Below are 19,782 nucleotides of genomic sequence, written 5' to 3' on the forward strand. Positions count from 1 at the left end.
CATGGGAATATATTCAAAAATCAATTTTCTTGTCAGGTCATTCCCATTGCACCCCATATTTTTAAGGCCTTTTACAAAAAATATATAGAAAAAAAGTGTCTATAATGGCTTGGTGGTAATATGGTCAAGGCAGATTCAATTGAGACCATCAAACAAAAATGAGATCTACAGAGAGAGAAATTGCAGGTCTACAGAGAAAAGGCAAGGGAGTGGGACTAAGTGAAATAAAAATAAAATGTGCTGGGAAAACCCGACAGGTCTGGCAGCACTGTGGAGAGAGAAACGGAGTTAATACTTTGAGCCAAATTGCTCTTCTTCAGAAGTGGGACTAGGTGAGTTGCTCTTGCAAAGAACCACATAGACATGACTGACTAAATGGCCTCATTTGGTGCTGTAACTATTCTATGACTCTATACAATGGTTCCAGGAGACACAAACCTTATTGGTTCATGAAAATAGAAAAAATTAATACAAATCTGTAAATCACTTTCAATTTCAATGCTATGTTCAAGATTTGAATGACATTCTTAAGTCATCCATATGAAGTGAAAATGTTTTATGATGTAGTCTGCATCGTGAGCATATTGCTGCTTAGTACAACTCCCAACCAGAGTTTGGTCTCAGATTTAAAATGTGGCCGCAAAATTAATTTTTCTTTCATGATAATTTTACCTTCCCTTTATTTTTGATTTAAAAAAAAAATTGCATTATCTTTAACAATGTATTTGATAGAATACCTCTTTGTCTTGTATATTGGGATCTGCTTTGTTTTCCATGAGCACCGCCATACAGTTGATGTAACCTCCATATGCAGCACACTGCAAAGGAGTTCTTCCAGCATAATCCTGCACATTTGGGTTGATCAGGTTCTGAATCAGGATCTGACACACATCTGCATTTCCTCCAAGGGCAGCCCAGTGCAAAGGACTATGGCCATCTTGGTCAATCAGATCAACTCTTGCACCACCTGTAATATTACAATTAAACTGTTTAGCAAAATACCTTAATATTTAAAATAATACAGAGAGATAATCAGCATTATTTGTACTATTGAATTATGCAGCACAGGAGGTGGCCAATCAGCCCATTTTGACTGTGTTGGCTCAACTAATCTCACATTGCTGTTTTGTCCCCAATTTCTTGCACATTTAGTAGTCAAAATTGACGTTCTCCAGAGGAGAGAGAAATTTCTTCTCTCGGAAGTTATTAGTATTCAGAATTCTCTTGCCTAGTGAGCTATGGTTAGCATTGTTGCTTCACAGCTCCAGGGTCCTAGGTTCAATTCCCAGCTTGGGTCACTGTCTGTGAGGAGTCTGCACGTTCTGCTTGGGTTTCCTCCAGGTGCTCCGGTTTCCTCCCACAAGTCCCAAAAGGTGTACTGTTAGGTGAATTGGACATTCTGAATTCTCCCTCAGTGTACCTGAGCAGGCACTGGAATGTGGCTACTAGGAACTTTTCTCAGTAACTTTGTTGCAGTGTTAATGTAAGTCTACTTGTGGCAATATTATTATTATGGAGGGTAAGTAATTTCTATAAGATCCCCCCTCATCCTTCTAAATTCCAACGAGTACAGTCCCAGTCGACTTAACCTCTCCTCGTAATCCACCCCTTCAGCTCTGGGATTAATCTAGTGAATCTCCTCTGCACACCCTCCAGCGCCAGTACGTCCTTTCTCAGGTAAGGAGTACGTCCTTTCTCAGGTAAGATTATAAACGAAAACTTCTGGGGAGACTGAAACTGCTTGGAATCATACAAAAGGACACACAGCCATCAGTGGTCCCAGTGGTGCAGTACAGAGAGGTTGAAGAAGATGGAGGCTAGATCCAAAAGTTGGGAATAGGCAAATGTACAGTTGCTACAGCCGGTTTTGTTACTTGAAGGTATCATTGCCATCCAAACTGTGGTAAGCACAGAGTTGAGGAGGTGCTGCAGACATGTGCCATTGTTGGTGAAGCCCATAGAACTCGGGTTGGTTGTATGCTGCCGTCAGTTGGATATCAGCCTACGTCCTAGAATAAGGGAAGCTGAAATTCTTTGAAGGTGACAGACGTTTGAAGGACTTGGTGACTGAATTGATGACCTATTAGCTTAATGAGCTACCGAGTCAATTTGTAATATCAGTTTCTGTTGTACCTATCATTTATTATGTAATTTATAGTTTATAATCAGCAGCAATTTGCCCAAGAATTCACATTTAACTTGCGTTAATTCTGGGTTTTAGATATAGGTGGTTATCCAATATAGTGTTTAGCATTTACTTTGTTTGCCCTTTGTATACTTAGAATTATTTTGTTTTAAATTGTGCAAACTTGTGGTTTCATTCTTTGAATAAATAACTGAGATTTAGGATTTCTTCTTTTTAAAAAAAGATTGCTGGTCTCGACCAAGATCACAACATTATGTGTAGAATTCTAGCGCCCCCAGCGTCTGTAGAATAGTAAATTATGTTCCAGTGTGTTGTGTTAACATGCCGTCCATGTGCCCCCACACCACCACCACAACCTCCAACCCACTATCACAAATTGAAAGTAATAATCAAACAAAGCAGTTTCCATAAGTAGGAGGAGGCCATTTGGCTCATTGAGCCCCCTCCCACCATTCAACAAGATCATGGCTGATCCGATTGTGACCTTAAGTCCTGTCTGTCTGTCCCCCATAACCATTGGAAACCATGGATTCCATCACAATAGTAAATTTTTAATCTCAACCACGGTATTATGGAAGATGGTGAACAGAGGCCAGTTGCCTCCATATGATGGGGGAAAGGGAATAATGGGTCCTGGGTTATCTCAGGCCGCTCTCCCACGTCTTAGAGACTGGTACAGAGTCACAGTAGCAGAAGTCCGGGAGTAGATCTCATGCCCAATGATTTCGGATCAGGTATTTTGGTGCAGGAACATGTGAAAAGGGAACTATGTCATGGTATGAAAATTAGTTGCTTGGTACTGTGTCGCCTTCCTGCCTCCACCGGATTAAGTCCAGGGCGCAAAAGGCTTGTGGATACCCTTCTGACCTAGTCACTAATTGAGGCCCATAAGTGAGCAATTAATGCCCTATTAAGGGCCTCCCTCATCCCTCCATCAGTAGTATTCAACTGGTGACAGATGGGGGTGTTGCCACACATAAATTCCAAAAAGTAAATTCTGTTGCTTTTGTCATAGTCATTGGCTTTTACAGCAGAGCAAAAGGCTATTTGGCTCATCATTTTCTGTGCTGGCCATCAAACACCTATCTATTTGAATCCCATTTTCCAGCACTTGGTGCACAGTCTTGCATGCTGTGCCGTTTCAAGTGCTCATATAAATGCTTCTTAAATGTTAATGGTTCCCGCTCACTCTCTCAGGCAGTGGGTTCCAGATTCCCACCATCCTCTGGGGGAAAAGGTTTTTCCTCAAATCCCCTCTAAATCTACTACTGTCCATTACCTTAAATTTATGCCACATGGTGATTGCCCCCTTTAATAAGGGGAAAGGTTTCTTCTTTTCCAACCTACGTCCTTCATAATTTTGAACACCTCGACCAGGTCCCCCACAGCTTTCTCTATTCTAATGAGAACAACCCCAGCCCATCCAGCCTCCCTTAATAGCTGAAACGCTCCAGCCCAGGCAACATACAATTATATCCTTCCTATAGTGCGGTGACCAGATTGCACACAGTATCCTAGCTGCTGCCTAACAAGTTTTTTTTGCAGCTCCATTACAACCTCCCTGTTCTTATATTCTATCTCTCGGCTAATAAAGACAACTATCCCATTTGACTTCTAAACTACTTTATCAACCTGTCCTGCTGCGTTTGCTTATGGAATGCCAAGTGGGTTCCTCATTCAAAGGCACTCAGCTACCATGCTGCCCACTGCACTGTGGTTAGTCATGATGTGCAAACATGCAACCAATGAACACTCAGAATAGGACAAAACCAATGGGCAGTCAGGGCACTCAGAGGTGGCATCACCACAAGGGGGCATCACATAAACACTATAAAAGGGATGAGGCACTCACACCCTGCCTCTTTCCACAGACAGACATCTAGAGAGTTAGACAGGGTTGATCAGCAGCATCACACCCCTTAACGTGGCTTAGAGCAAGCTGGTACAGTTAGACTGAGTTACTACAGTTAGATTAGCAGAGAGTCGAACTATTTGAGAATTGTGTTAACAGTTCAATAAACACGTTGAACTCATTTCAGAGTCTGGACCATCCTTTTGTTAAGACTGCATCAAGTAGCAGCCTGTGTTATCCGAAGCAGCATAACACAACAGTTAGCACAGTTGCTTCACAGCTCCAGGGTCCCAGGTTAGATTCCCGGCTTGGATCACTGTCTGTATTGAGTCTGCATGCTCTTCCAGTGTCTGCGTGGGTTTCCTTCCGGTGCTCCGGTTTCCTTCCACAGTCCAAAGATGTGCAGGTTAGGTGAATTGACCATGTTAAATTGCCCTTAGTGTCCAAAAAGGTTGGGTGGGGTTACGGGAATAGGGTGGAGGTGTGGGTTTGGGTGGGGTACTCTTTCGAAGGGGCGGTACAGACTCGATGGGCCAAATGGCCTCCTTCTGCACATATATATTCTATGATTCTCTGATCATAGGACCTAGCATCAGGAAGGGATTGGGCTGCTGAAAGCCACCCCTTGCTCTTTCCTTCTCCCATAATCCCCATCCCACAACTCCCTTGGCTGTTGTGAGTGAACTATTGGCAGCTACCACCATTGGACAGCTGCCAGCCTCTGTGTAGCTAGGTGGGTGGAATTTATGCCCCAGAGTCTTTAATTCCAGGAAAGGCCTGACACTGACCACTTTAATATAGCAGACCTTCCGCAAAGGTGGTGACACAGGGCTCCCATTGGTTCTTCAGCATGTAGACGAGACACCCATCGCTGACATTAAATTCAGCCCAACATATGTGAAGTTCATTGTGTTTAGAATAAACAGATCTTCCATAGTGGTGCACATGGGGAATCAACACCAAATGTTTTTCAGGTGAAGCAGAGTCAGAGAGGAGGAGAATATTACATAGGGCAAATAGGCATAATGGGCTAAATTTTCCCAGCCCTATGTTGGAGTAGGTGGGCATAAGTCATTATCATAGATTATCATAGAATTTACAGTGCAGAAGGAGGCCATTCGACCCATCGAGTCTGCACCGGCTCTTGGAAAGAGCACCCTACCCAAGGTCAACATCTCCACCCTATCCCCATAACCCAGTAACCGCACCCAACACTAAGGGAAATTTTGGACACTAAGGGCAATTTATCATGGCCAATCCACCTAACCTGCACATCTTTGGACTGTGGGAGGAAACCGGAGCACCCGGAGGAAACCCACGCACACACGGGGAGGAGTACAGACTCCGCACAGACAGTGACCCAAGCCGGAATCGAACCTGGGACCCTGGAGCTGTGAAGCAATTATGCTATCTACAATGCTACCGTGCTGCCCGTTGACCATTACACATTCAGTACAATGGTCATGATGTTTGGAACCATTTTTCCACTTAAGAAAATCAGTCATTAACCACAACACCCTGTTTTCTATTCTTTTGCTTGCTTCTTATCCATGCTGTTATATTGCTTTTACTACCATGCACCTTCATTTTGTCAACAAGTATCTTACACATCTAGGTTGGCAGTCCTTAATTAAGCCATGCTTTCAGAGGTAAGAATTAATTTTATCCCACATCACAGCATCCAGAATCACATCTATTTGCAATGTTACGTTGAAAGATCAACGGTGCCCGTTTCCCCATTTTGAACAGAGAAAGCCTTCCAGTCCTCTAACATTGCTTCCATATCCAAGGACTTTCGAAAGACTGTGGTCAGAGGCTCTGCAATCTTCTCTATGGTTCTCTCAGCATTCCACAATGCATTCTACAATGCATTGTGTACCAGCCTCCCCGGACAGGCGCCGGAATGTGGCGACTAGGGGTTTTTCACAGTAACTTCATTGAAGCCTACTCGTGACAATAAGCGATTTTCATTTTTCATTTCATTCAATGCATACTGAGTTCTTAAATAAAATTCCACAATGCTATTCATCAATCCATTTGAATTACCATAATAAACATCTCACTGCCCATGGAGCAATGTAACCATTGTGTTATTTCCAGTAGAAACTGCAATAATAAACTAACATTACATAGTTACTTACAGGGCAAAACCATTTAGCGCATATTATTTTATTTGTACAAACAATCCAAAATGCATATTAAATTTGCACATAACTGAAACCTGCTAATCAATGGAGTGTGAAATTGATGTTATTATGGGTCATAGCAGTATTTTCATGTCAGCTTATCTCAAATTGTCCTGCACTTTTGGACGAAAGACCTGAATTCTGCTGCGAGAGGTTTGAACATTGAGGCTCAAATTTTGAGGTTAGCGGTAAGATCACAACATTCACCTCTGATTGCGAAGAAAGCTGCCCACAAACATCTGCCAAGCTCTTGATGTGGTTTTCACCTTTCTCAAAGTTAATTGCATCCAAATGCCAACAATAGGCAACTGTGATGCCATCAAGCAGGTTAAACAATCAATCGGATTGAAGAATTCTCAGACAGCAAACCAGGAAATAAGCAGCTTTTATCATTCACTTTTTATAATTTTCCAGAAAGTGAAATGAAAATTAGGACATAACCCTGGGATTGATGTAATGGGTAAAATATCATAAACAAACCGTTAATAGAGTTTTTGTAATGAAGTGGAGAAATTTAATGGTTTACAAATGTACAAAAAGTTTTTGAAAGCCAGAGAGGTTGCTCAGCAATGATTGTGACCTAGTTAGGCCTCATTCAACAAGGCATAACTTTTAAAACGTTTTTTACAACAAGAATGATAGCATTAAAAAAAATGGAAATTCACACCAATTCAGTGAACTCTAATTGATTTCCATCTATAAGGCCTCCCCCACACGGAGGAGCAGAAAATCACTGAGAGCAATTTACAGATTTCCACATTTAACTGTCTGTCTGTGGATGCCATCAGTGGATGTGGATGCTGTCAGTTTTGCAGAATAATAACAGAAAATGCTGACAATTCTCTGTCATTACAAATTCAAAATCAGAATCTAGGCTGATATTCCAGGGCAATAACGAGATAGTAACATGTTCTTGGAGTTGTCTTTAATCAAATGAGGCGTTAAACTGAGGACCAATTTGCCATTGGCCCAGCTAACATTAATGATCTATGGGAAGAATGAATATGCATCACTTATCAAATTAACTTGTAATATGTATTCTTCACTGGCCTCCCAAATTCTAGCCTCCACAAATTCTGCTCAATCAGACCTTTTTTGTCTGCTTTCTATGCTGCGCAAAGCTCAGCTCATTTATTGCTCTATTCTTGCCAATTCTATTGGCTCCCCAAGGCTTCCATGCACTCACTTCAAAATCCTTTATTTCTTAACTCCAATACTTCACATTGTTGCAATCTCCTCCAGCCACATATATCCTAGCTCACACTTTGAACTTCAAATTCTGCTCCTCTGTGCATTCCTCCTCCAACTGCTCCACAATCTCCGGAACTTCATCCCTTGCAACATCTCATCCTGGAAAAGCCTCATTAAAACGTTATATTCCTGCTCGAGGCATTTTAGAACATTAAATATGTCATATAATTATAAGCTTTTATTGAACATCTGATATTGTTCTTTAAAATATTCTTCAAAACACATTGCCAAATATCCCATGGATTCTATTCAATATATCACATCAGAGATTGGAATGCCATCAGTGTACTTGCCAATAGGATTTCCTCCTCTAACATCAATATGGAGTGCCATGAGCTACTCTTATCGTAATTCTATTGATATTTTCAAACAGATATAAAAGCAGAAACAGAAACCTAACTTAGCTGAAGTTCATCAGCAAAGAATTTAAAAAAACATTGACATTGAGCCATACTGTTATTTGGTACAGTGAAATAAACGTAAATGGTAAGAATGAGGTACAAAATGCTCTGCTTATTACAATCTATACTTAATTCAAAATCATTTACTTCAAATGCTTATAATTTAATTTGCCCAGTATGAAATCCCTACTTTTTGATCTTATTTACTTTACTCAATACAAATTATTGGACAAATCACGCTTTTCAATGTTAAAAGAGTTAGCAGAGAAGACTGTTCAACTTTGAAACAACTTGAAAACAATAAATAACAGAGAATAAAATAAACATTTATTTCTTAAGTACCAGTACAAATCAAGATGTGATCCAAAAATTATAATCTCAGAAATGTAAAAATAACCTATAAACCAAATACTCTGCTTACAATAAAAAATAGCTTCTTCATTCTTGCAAAAATAGTATTTTATTAAATTAAATATACCTTTACATATTACACTAAATAACTTCATGCAAATACCTATTACTATTCCAGTTATTATTACTTATTACTATTAGTGGACAGAATGGAAAAAAATTAAACTTTAAAAGTACTCAGTTAATTAAAATTAAAACTTTAAAAGCACTCATAGCTGATACACTATTCACAGACATAGAATCATATATCATAGAATCGCCACAGTGCAGGAGGCGGCTATTTGGCCCACTGTCATCTGAGAGTACCTTTAAGAAATGTGGGTTTATAAAATAGCTGTAGTGGATGTACCTTTAAGAAATGGATGTTTATCAGTGATGTCAGAGTGTGGGTGGAGCTGGGCTATCTGTCTGCTTTTACTTTCGCGTTGGGCTCACAGCTACAGGGTGTGTTTAGTTTAGTTTCGGATTTGGAGAAGCTGCAGTTACAGCAAGATGTGTATGAATCTCTGCAAGCTAAAGAATGTTCATTTGGTGATTTCAAAGTTGGAACTGTTCTCAGTAGTGAAGTTAAACCTGATGTCTTTCTGTAAAATGGGTTCTTTTTGTCTAATGGATGTTGCAAGGAAAGATTAAGAGTTACTTAGAGAGTACTGTATTCTTGGGGGATTTATTGGTGTTGATAGTTGTTAAGATGCTTTCTGTGGGTTTATAAAGTGTTAACCGGTTTCATAAATAAACAGTGTTTTAATTTAAAAGTACTGTCGATTTCAGTTGCATCACACCTGCAGAGTGGGCCCATGTGCTCCCCATAACCACAACCTATTCAAAATTGTGGGTCAGGTGAGCTCCATGATAAACTTTGGGGTTCTATAAACCCTGGCCCATAATACCATTGAGTCTGCACCAACCCTCCGAAAGAGCACCTCAACCCAAGCCCAATCCCACACCTTATCCCCACAACCCAACCGAGGGACAATTTAGCATATCCAATCCACCTAACCTGCACATCTTTGGACTGTGGGAGGAAACCAGAGCACCCGGAGGAAACCCACGCAGACACAGGAAGAAAGTGCAAGCTCCAGACAGACAGTTGGCCAAGGTCAGAATTGAACTCGGGTCCCTGGTGCTGTGAGACAGCAGTGCTAACCACTGTGCCACCGTGTATTACAACCATGAGGTTAAGTGAATTTGCTGACATTTAGCTGAGGGAGGGAATCGAAGGGTTTCACAAGGCTTTCAAGTCAGAAAGGTTTTCTGCTCCTGAAAAAGTCTTTCATATTCAAGATATTTAGATTGACCTTTTAATCCCTTCTCGCAGCAGGCTCAAAAGGGCCATATTGTCTACTCCTGATCCTACTGTTTTTGAACTAACCAAACCTTATGCAATGTAGGACGTATCAACTAAGTGACCATTTGAAGGACATTTTTATGTGAACAATGCACTACATTGAAATATTTTTTATAAATTTTTATACAGATTACATACTAAGTAGATGAAGTCCAAATATGTTTAGATTATACAAGAACGAAGTCGTGCAAATTTGAGATTATAAAAATGTTCTTACTGAATGTTCTTTCTCTTAACAGGCATTCTAGACTGAAATGAGGTCAAGTGATTCTACTACAATTTAACTGAGGAGAGGAATGTTTTATTTATTAATCATCCAAGGGATTTGGGCTTCACTGGCTTGGCTATCAGTCATTCTCCATCCACCAGAGGCAGTGGTAGAGGCGGGTACAAATTTTCCTTCAAAAAGCAGTTAGACAGTTACATGGGCAGGGTGGGTGCAGAAGGATATGGGCCAAATGCGGGCAAGTGGGACTAGCTTAGTGATAGAAACTGGGCAGCATGGACAAGCTGGGCCAAAGAGCCTGTTTCCACTCTGTAAACATCTATGACTCTATACATGACATCAACAAAATACACAATCCATCAAAGCATAGTTAACAGTTTGTACAGTTTTCCCTTTTTTAATCCCTCCCCTGCTCCAAGACAAATAGGTCCTCAATAAAGTCATGAATGACCACCACTGCACCTCGAAACCCTCTTCTGACCCCCTCAACTCATACTTAATCTTCTCTAGTTGTAGAAAGTCTTACAAGTCCCCCAGTCAGTCCGCCACTACTGACGGCATATCTGACCTCCAATTCAACAGATCCTTCGCCGGGCAATCAGAGAGGAGAAGGTCACAACATCAGCCCCCTTCCCTTCCAGCAGCTCCGGCTCCTCCGAAACACCAAAAGATCACCACTATAGGGTCCAACCTGACCTCAGCCCCCACCATCCTGGATCACATCCCAAACACCGCCTCCCAAAAGCTTCTTGCAACCCCAGAAAACGTGAGCATGATTCACCGGCCCACACCCACACTCCTCGCATCCGTCTGTCACACCCTGGAAGAACCCAGTCATTCTCGCCCGAGTCATGTGTACTCTGTGAACTGCATCAAACTCATCCCCAAGCTGGAGGAGGTTGAGTTCACCCACTGCTTCGCCTCACACCAGAGTTTCCAACATATTTTCTCCTCCAACTTGTCCTCCCACTTACGCTTTATCCTCACCACCAGTGCCTTGCCCTGCTCTCCCAACCACCAGCATATGTCCCCAATCCTACCCTCACCCAAGTCATCAGGAAGGGTGGCACAGTGTTTAACTCTGCTGTCTTACAGTCCAGGGTCCCGGGTTCAATTCCAGCCTCGGGTGACTGTCTGTCTGGAGTTTGCACTTTCTCTCTGTGTCTGCGTGGGTTTCCTCAGGGTGCTCCGGTTTCCTCCCACAGTCCAATGATGTACAGATTAGGTGGATTGGCTGTGCTAAAATGCCCCTTAGTGTCCAAAATGTTAGGTCGAGTTACTGGGTTACGGGGATAGAGTGGAGGCGTGGGTTTAAGTAGGGTGCCCTTTCCAAGGGCAGGTGCAGACTCAATGGGCCGAATGGCCTCCTTCTGCATTGTAATTTCTATGATCTATGAAGCAGCAGTTGCTCCAATAACGTGTACTCTGGTAGCTGGAGGAACGACTGCCACTCCTTTTCCACAAAGTCCCGCACCTGCATGTACCTAAATGCACTGCCCCATGGCAGCTCAAACCTCTCTTGCAGTTTATCCAGCCCTACATACTTCCCCTCTGGAAACATATCCCTAACCCACTCCAGCCCCCCCTCAATCCACTTCCCCAACATACCATCCATCCTCCCAGGCTTACACCTATGGTTCCCACACAGAGGCGTCAGCACCAACATTTTATCCGACTTAAAATGCCTCCTCAACTGGTTCTATATGCTGACATAAGAACATAAGAACTAGGAGCAGAAGTAGGCCATCTGGCCCCTCAAGCCTGCTCCGCCATTCAATGAGATCATGGCTGATCGTTTGTGGACGCAGCTCCACTTTCCGGCCCGAACACCATAACCCTTAATCCCTTTATTCTTCAAAAAACTATCTATCTTTACCTTAAAAACATGTAATGAAGGAGCCTCAACTGCTTCACTGGGCAAGGAATTCCATAGATTCACAACCCTTTGCGTGAAGAAGTTCCTCCTAAACTCAGTCCTAAATCTACTTCCCCTTATTTTGAGGCTATGTCCCCTAGTTCTGCTTTCACCCGCCAGTGGAAACAACCTGCCCGCATCTATCCTATCTATTCCCTTCATAATTTTAAATGTTTCTATAAGATCCCCCCTCATCCTTCTAAATTCCAACGAGTACAGTCCCAGTCTACTCAACCTCTCCTCGTAATCCAACCCCTTCAGCTCTGGGATTAACCTAGTGAATCTCCTCTGCACACCCTCCAGTGCCAGTACGTCCTTTCTCAAGTAAGGAGACCAAAACTGAACACTATACTCCAGGTGTGGCCTCACAAACATCTTATACAATTGCAACATAACCTCCTTAGTCTTAAACTCCATCCCTCTAGCAATGAAGGACAAAATTCCATTTGCCTTCTTAATCACCTGTTGCACCTGTAAACCAACTTTCTGTGACTCATGCACGAGGACACCCAGGTCTCTCTGCACAGCAGCATGCTTTAATATTTTATTGTTTAAATAATAATCCCATTTGTTGTTATGCCTACCAAAATGGATAACCTCGTGTTTGTCAACATTGTATTCCATCTGCCAGACCCTAGCCCATTCACTTAACCTATCCAAATCCCTCTGTATCCTCTGCACTTTTCGCTTTACCATACATCTTAGTGTCATCTGCAAACTTGGACACATTGCCCTTGGTCCCCAACTCCAAATCATCTATGTAAATTGTGAACAATTGTGGGCCCAACACGGATCCCTGAGGGACACCACTAGCTACTGATTGCCAACCAGAGAAACACCCATTAATCCCCACTCTTTGCTTTCTATTAATTAACCAATCCTCTATCCATCTCAATCCTCTACATTACCCTTAATGCCATGCATCTTTATCTTATGCAGCAACCTTTTGTGTGGCACCTTGTCAAAGGCTTTCTGGAAATCCAGATATACCACATCCATTGGCTCCCCGTTATCTACTGCACTGGTAATGTCCCTCTTTCTACTGTCCTTCCTTTTTGTTGGTATAAACCTTTGCTGAGCACTGTGAAAATCGCTTGGAAGGATCTCCACTGTTCCTCAACTGTTCCACCATAAAGTCTTTGCTCCCAGTCTACCTTAGCTAGCTCTTCTCTCATCCCATTGTAATCTCCTTTGTTTAAACACAAAACACTAGTATTTGATTTTACCTTCTCACCCTCCATCTGTATTTTAAATTCCACCATATTGTGATCGCTCCTTCCGGCAGGATCCCTAACTATGAGATCATGAATCAATCCTGTCTCATTACACAGGACAAGATCTAGGACCGCTTGTTCCCTCGTAGGTTCCATTACATACTGTTCTAGGAAACTATCGCAGATACATTCTATAAACTCCTCCTCAAGGTTGCCTTGACCGACCTGGTTAAACCAATCGACATGTAGATTAAAATCCCCCATGATAACTGCTGTACTATTTCTATATGCATCAGTTATTTCTTTGTTTATTGCCTGCCCCCCATAACGTTACTATTTGGTGGCCGATAGACTACTCCTATCAATTACTTTTTCGCCTTACTAGTCCTGATTTCCACCCAAATGGATTCAACCTTATCCTCCATAACACCGATGTCATCCCTTACTATTGCCCGGATGTCATCCTTAAATAACAGAGCTACACCACCTCCCTTACCATCCACTCTGACCTTCCGAATAGTTTGAGCTCCCACATCGCACACGAGGAACATGACACGGGTCTGGGATCTCCTGCCATGTCTTAAACCTTAGGGAGATCTAATAGAAACGTACAGGGAGATCTAATAGAAACGTACAGGGAGATCTAATAGAAACGTACAAGATAATGAATGGCTTGGATAGGATGGACGTAGGGAAGTTGTTTCCATTAGCAGGGGAGACTAGGACGCGGGGGCACAGCCTTAGAATAAAAGGGAGTTACTTTAGAACAGAGATGAGGAGAAATTTCTTCAGCCAGAGAGTGGTAGGTCTGTGGAATTCATTGCCACAGAGGGCGGTGGAGGCCGGGACATTGAGTGTCTTTAAGACAGAAATTGATAAATTCTTGATTTCTCGAGGAATTAAGGGCTATGGGGAGAGAGCGGGTAAATGGAGTTGAAATCAACCATGATTGAATGGTGGAGTGGACTCGATGGGCCGAATGGCCTTACTTAGAACATAGAACATAGAACAGTACAGCACAGAACAGGCCCTTCGGCCCTCGATATTGTGCCGAGCAATGATCACCCTACTTAAACCCACGTAACCCGTATACCCGTAACCCCACAATCCCCCCATTAACCTTACACTACGGGCAATTTAGCATGGCCAATCCACCTAACCCGCACATCTTTGGACTGTGGGAGGAAACCGGAGCACCCGGAGGAAACCCACGCACACACGGGGAGGACGTACAGACTCCACACAGACAGTGACCCAGCCGGGAATCGAACCTGGGACCCTGGAGCTGTGAAGCATTGATGCTTCCGCTCCTATGTCTTATGGTCTTATGGTCTAAACTTATACAACTACAATTTCAAAATAAAAATAAATACATTAGACAATGAAAAGAAAAGCTACTTACCAGTCACTTACCAGGGTTAAAAAGCACCTCCGAAAAAGCACCTTCTCTCACTCTGCACCGAATTACCTCACTGCACCAAATTACCAAGTTGCAATTCCCACTCTGGATGTGCCTCACTCACTCAGGCTGTGTCTCCTTGACTTGCGCAAGCTTACTGAGTGCGCCTTCTGTCTGTCTTTTATGCAGACCTCAATTTACCGATGACTCAAAACTACCTAAACTTCAAAAAGAAGAATACAATGTGCACCTTTGTGCCCCTAAACAGGCCTCAGGTGACTGACAGATAACTGCCTCTCAGCAATTAGGGTGGGGGAAGCTTCAGCCAATCAGACATTAAGCTACACACTGCACTTTTAACTAAAAAACAGCAGAATTAGATTTACCACTTACCTTTCCTGATTACTTCACTGCACCAAATTACCAAATTGCAATTCCCACTCTGGATGTGCGTCACTACGGCTGTGTCCCCTTGACTTGCGCAAGCTTCTGACAGTCGATTGCGTCACCGGACTCCCCATATACTTCCCCGGGGCTAACTGCAACGGGGCCATCACCAGGGCCTTCAAGCTAGAAACCTTGCCGGACTCCTCCTCCAACCTTTCCCGCCCCCACCACTCTGCCCCTGCAAACTCTTCCTCTCCGCCAACAACTCCTTCATGAGGGCTGCCAAATATCTCCTATCCACCTAAACTATCTTATGTAACAGCCACCGGTGCTCCTCCCTCCTCCTCCGATCTCTATGTGCTTTAAATAAAATAATCTCACCTGGAACCACCACCTTCCCCGAATATGGCTGTCGACACCTCCACAATTTGGTTACGCTCCACTTAATTCCTAATCACCACTGTCACCTTCTCAGAAAACACCTTGTGTGCCAGAAGTCCCAAATCCAACCATGAACATCCAGCCAATGGGGCGCGTCGTCCGAAATCAGAATTCCCACATATTCCGTCCCTACCACCTCCACCAGCACCAGCTGACTCACCAAGAAAAAATCAATTCTAAAGTACACCTTTTACACATGCAAGAAGGAGTATTCCCGCCCTCCTGGGTGCTGAACCTCATGGAATCACCATCCCCATTCCATCCATAAACCCTCCCTGCTCCCTTGTCATCCCCATCGACTTGGGACTCGACCAGTCCACCTTCAGCTCCATCAGTTAAAATCTTTTCCCATGAAAAGCTGGTGCAAATCCAAGTCCAGAATTGCCCCATGTACCCTCTTTACAAATCCTGCATTGAGGGGCTGTTTAGCTCACAAGGCTAATCGCTGGCTTTGAAAGCAGACCAAGGCAAGCCAGTAGCACGGTTCGATTCCCGTAACAGCCTCCCCGAACAGGCGCCGGAATGTGGCGACTAGGGGCTTCATTTGAAGCCTACTCGTGACAATAAGCGATTTTCATTTCATTTCATTGTCCCAATCAGGTGCATAAACATTGACTAACACTACCGGTGTCCCCTTTAATACCTCACTCACGATCACAAACCTCCCCCCACCCCAGATCTCACAACTCCCTGGCCTCACAAACCACGTTTTCTTGCACAATAAAACGTCCATCTCCCTCGACACAGTGGTTAGCTCTGCTGCCTCACAGTTCCAGGGACCCGGGTTCAATTTTGGCCTCAGGTGTGGAGTTTGCACTTTCTTACCGTGTCTGCGTGGGTTTCTTCCGGGTGCTCCAGTTTCTTCCCACTGTCCAAAGATGTGCAGGTTAGGTGGATTGGCCTCGCTAAATTGCCCCTTAATGTCCAAATGGTTAGGTGGGGTTACTGGGTTACGGGGACAAGGTAGAGGCATGGGCTTAACTAGGGTGCTCTTTCCAAGGGACGGTGCAGACTCGATGGACCGAATTGCCTCCTTCTGCACCATAAATTCTATGATTCTATGAATTAGGCCCTTCGTTCAATCATGGTTGATATGTTTCTTATCCCCATGTTTCTCCCGCCATAGGGATGAACAGTTAAGAAGCAAAGGGTAAATAGAAAACTAACGGCATTGAGGTTGGGTCAGTCACTGTTTATTGTTTGCCAATTCAGACACACTAAGAACTCCTGTAAAGAAGAACCAAACAAAGTGCTCTCCGAAAGGTTCGGCAGACTTCAAAACAGATCCTGGCTTTGAAGCAGACCTCTGAGAAAAGAGCAGAGACTGTATCCCTGTATGTGATTTCCAGTTGGAAAGAGCAAAATACAAGAAGGGCAAGGGATTGGAAAAGATCCATTGTTTCTGTCAGGACTATTGTGACCCGAGTGTCAGCATGCACCTTGTTGTTAGTGATCATATCTTGGGACTTGAGGATGCAATATAGCTGCTGGTGAACGCACTCAGATGCCAAAACAATTGGATGTGAAGTAAGAACTTACAAAATGGAAGCTGAGCTAGAAAGACTGTGCGATTGCACATGGTTCCATATAATAAAACATAACTCTTTGTTTTAAATGCCCTTCGCCTGTTAATTAATGTTTAAATAATGTAAATTCTAGTCAGTTTGTTACAGTAAAAGTTCTAAAAAGTGAAATCTTGTTCAGTGGTTTTCCTTCTGTCTGCATCATAAGGATTCATTTTTAAAAATAAATTATTGGTATCCACGGGCATCGGAACAAAATCTAACCTTTAATGAGCGTCTGGATCACTTCTTTATGGCCCATCTCACAAGCCCGGAAAAGTGGTGTGTGCTTCATCACATCCATGGCATCTACCTGTGTCCCATATTTCAATAGTAACATCACTGTGCTGACATGACCAGAGAGAACTGCAGCATGTAGAGCTAGATGCATAGAAAGATATTGGAATCAAATATTTTCAAATGGACATTTGGATATTTTATTGAAACTATACACATATAGGAATTGAATTTCTTACCTTTACAACAAATAACATTTTCATTCACAATCAGCAAACATGATCAAGTACTGTACTTCAAACCTGTATCAAGATTTCTTCAAAGGAAAGTCACATACAAATTATGTTACAGTCATTGATATTCTTCATGGCACGGTGATCTGGTTGTTACGTTACCAGAGCAATTCAGACGTCTAGATATGGTCCAGAGACCAAAAGTTTAAAAATAATCATAGCAGTTTGAGAATCTGAATTCAGTTTAAAATATCTGGAAATAAGCTGGTATCAAGTTGGTATCAGTAAAAGGCAATTAGTAATGAAGATGTTGATTACTGCATTAAAAAAAACTGACATGCTATGCAGGGATGGAAACCTGCTATCCTTACCTAGTCTGTCTGATAAATGAATCCAGGTCCATGCCAAAATAGTTGACTCAATAATGCCCTTTGAAGTGACCTAGTAACCGCTCACTTGCATAAAACCTCTACACTGTGGAGTTTGCACATTTTCCCTGTGTCTGCGTGTGTTTCACCCCCACAATCCAAAAATGTGCAGGTTAGGTGGATTGGCCACACAAAATTGCCCCTTAATTGGGTGGCACGGTGGCGCAGTGGTTAGCATTGCTGCCTTACGGTGCTGAAATCCCATGTTCGATCCCGGCTCTGGGTCACGGTCTGTGTGGAGTTTGTATATTCTCCCTGTGTTTGCGTGGGTTTCGCCCCCGACAACCCAAAGATGTGCAGGGTAGGTGGATTGGCCACACAAAATTGCCCCATAATTGAAAAAAATGAATTGGGTACTATAAATTTTTTTAAAAGGAGGACAGGGAAGAAGAGGTCTGGAGAGCTTTCCGGAAAGAATCCTAGAATTTGTGGTCAAGGCATCTTAAGGCACAACCAATTAAAATTTGTTACTAATTGACTGCAGCGCAACATAGATAGACTAGTAGAATAAGCAGACAAATGGCATATGGAATTTAATACTGAGAAGTGTGAGGTGATGCATTTTGGCAGAAGGGATAGGCAATATGGACAACACCACAGTCCTAAAAGTGTGCAGGAATACTCTGGGATTCATGTGCATAAATCTTTGAAGGTGGCAAGACATTTTCAGAGATTGGTTAGTAAAGCATAACAGACGTTTGGCTTAATAAATAGAGATACTGAGTGCAAAAGGCAGGAGATTATGCTGAACCTATTTGAAGCATTGGTTAGGTCACAACAAGAGTATTGTATCCATTTCTGGTCCGAGGTCCTTGAAAGAGTGCAGAGGAGATTTGTCAGAATGGTTCCAGAGTTGAAGGGGTGAATTCTCCGTTTGGGAGACATTCTCCTACAGGAGGAGAATTGCAACTGATTTACGATCCCCCCAGGACCTCTGTAATACGGGGCCCCCCAGGATCCTTGTAATAGGGAGACCCTCAACCCGGGACTCCTGTATTAGGGAGACCCCCCCCAGGACCCCTGTAATAGGGAGATCCCCTCGGGGTACCTGTAATAGGGAGACCACCCCCCTCCCCACACAGAGACTCCCTGACTAGAGGAAACTCCACAGAGACACCCTAACTAAATGGGACCCCCACAGAAACCCCTGGCTGGACTGCTCTCAAGCTTCCCGACAGGGGTCTGTTTTCTGGGGAGGGGGTCCCTTTAGTTGGAGGTCTCTGGGGGGCGGGGCTGTCCTCTAGTCAGGGGATCTCTATGGAAGCTTCTGGGTGGGCATATAATCCATCACATTTTTTCCTCTCTTTAGCCCTAAAGTAGAGTCTTATGGACTTTAAACATTAACTCTAATTCTCTATCCACAGATACTACCAGACCTGCTGCTTTCTTCCAGCATTTTCAGTTTTTGTTTCACATTTCCGGCATCCGCAGTATTTTGCTTTTATTCAGGGGACAGTGATCATTGCATCATAAGTTTTAGGTTGGCTAATGTTGTCTGACACGAGGAGTACATAACTGTGCTGGAAAACAAGGTGGGGATAATGAACGACCACCAGAAAAGAATGCAGGAGAAGCTGGAGGACCTGGAGAATAGGTCCAAGAGGCAGAATCTCAGAATTGTTGGCCTCCCTGAAGGCAGTGAGGTATCGGATGCGAGGGCCTATGTGACAGACATGTTGGAGAAGTTGATGGGGGCTGGGGAGTTCCCTCGGCCCCTGGAATTGGACAGAGCACACCGAGTCCTCGCGAGGAAGCCCAGACGAATGAGCCGCCGAGGACCATGGTGGTACATTCTCACCATTTCATGGACAAGGAACATGTTTTGCGGTGGGCCAAGAAAGAACGGAGCAGCAAGTGGGAGAACTGTGAGTTGCGCATCTACCAGGACCTCGGAGCAGATTTGGTTCAATCAGGCAAAAACGACACTCTTTAAGAAGGGGGTGAAGTTCGGGATGCTGTACGCAGCCCGTCTGTGGGACACACATGAGGAATGGGTCTTCTGCTTTGAAACGGCAGACGAAGTATGGACCTTTATTAAAGAAATGAAGTTGGAGGCGAATTAAAAGACACTTAAGCCTTGGAGAAGTACTTGGGCAGCGATTTGTGGTGCTGGATTGTATAAATTTAAGTAGCGCTATGTGAAAT

At 43.3% G+C, this 19,782-nt stretch overlaps 1 protein-coding gene across 15 annotated transcripts in view; it reads right to left on the reverse strand.

Moving 5' to 3' along the window:
- invs (inversin) overlaps nt 1–19,782 on the reverse strand; it is a 433,677-nt gene that overhangs the window by 184,849 nt on the left and 229,046 nt on the right. For all 15 annotated transcript variants that reach the window (XM_038797635.1, XM_038797640.1, XM_038797627.1 and 12 more), the window contains 2 exons: nt 16,965–17,120; nt 738–967 (listed from right to left, as the gene is read on the reverse strand). In XM_038797635.1, the coding sequence (XP_038653563.1) occupies nt 738–967; nt 16,965–17,120 (386 nt within the window). The remainder of the gene's footprint in view (nt 1–737; nt 968–16,964; nt 17,121–19,782) is intronic.

Source organism: Scyliorhinus canicula, chromosome 5 (assembly GCF_902713615.1).
Source record: "Scyliorhinus canicula chromosome 5, sScyCan1.1, whole genome shotgun sequence".
Classification (NCBI taxonomy): Eukaryota; Metazoa; Chordata; class Chondrichthyes; order Carcharhiniformes; family Scyliorhinidae; genus Scyliorhinus; species Scyliorhinus canicula.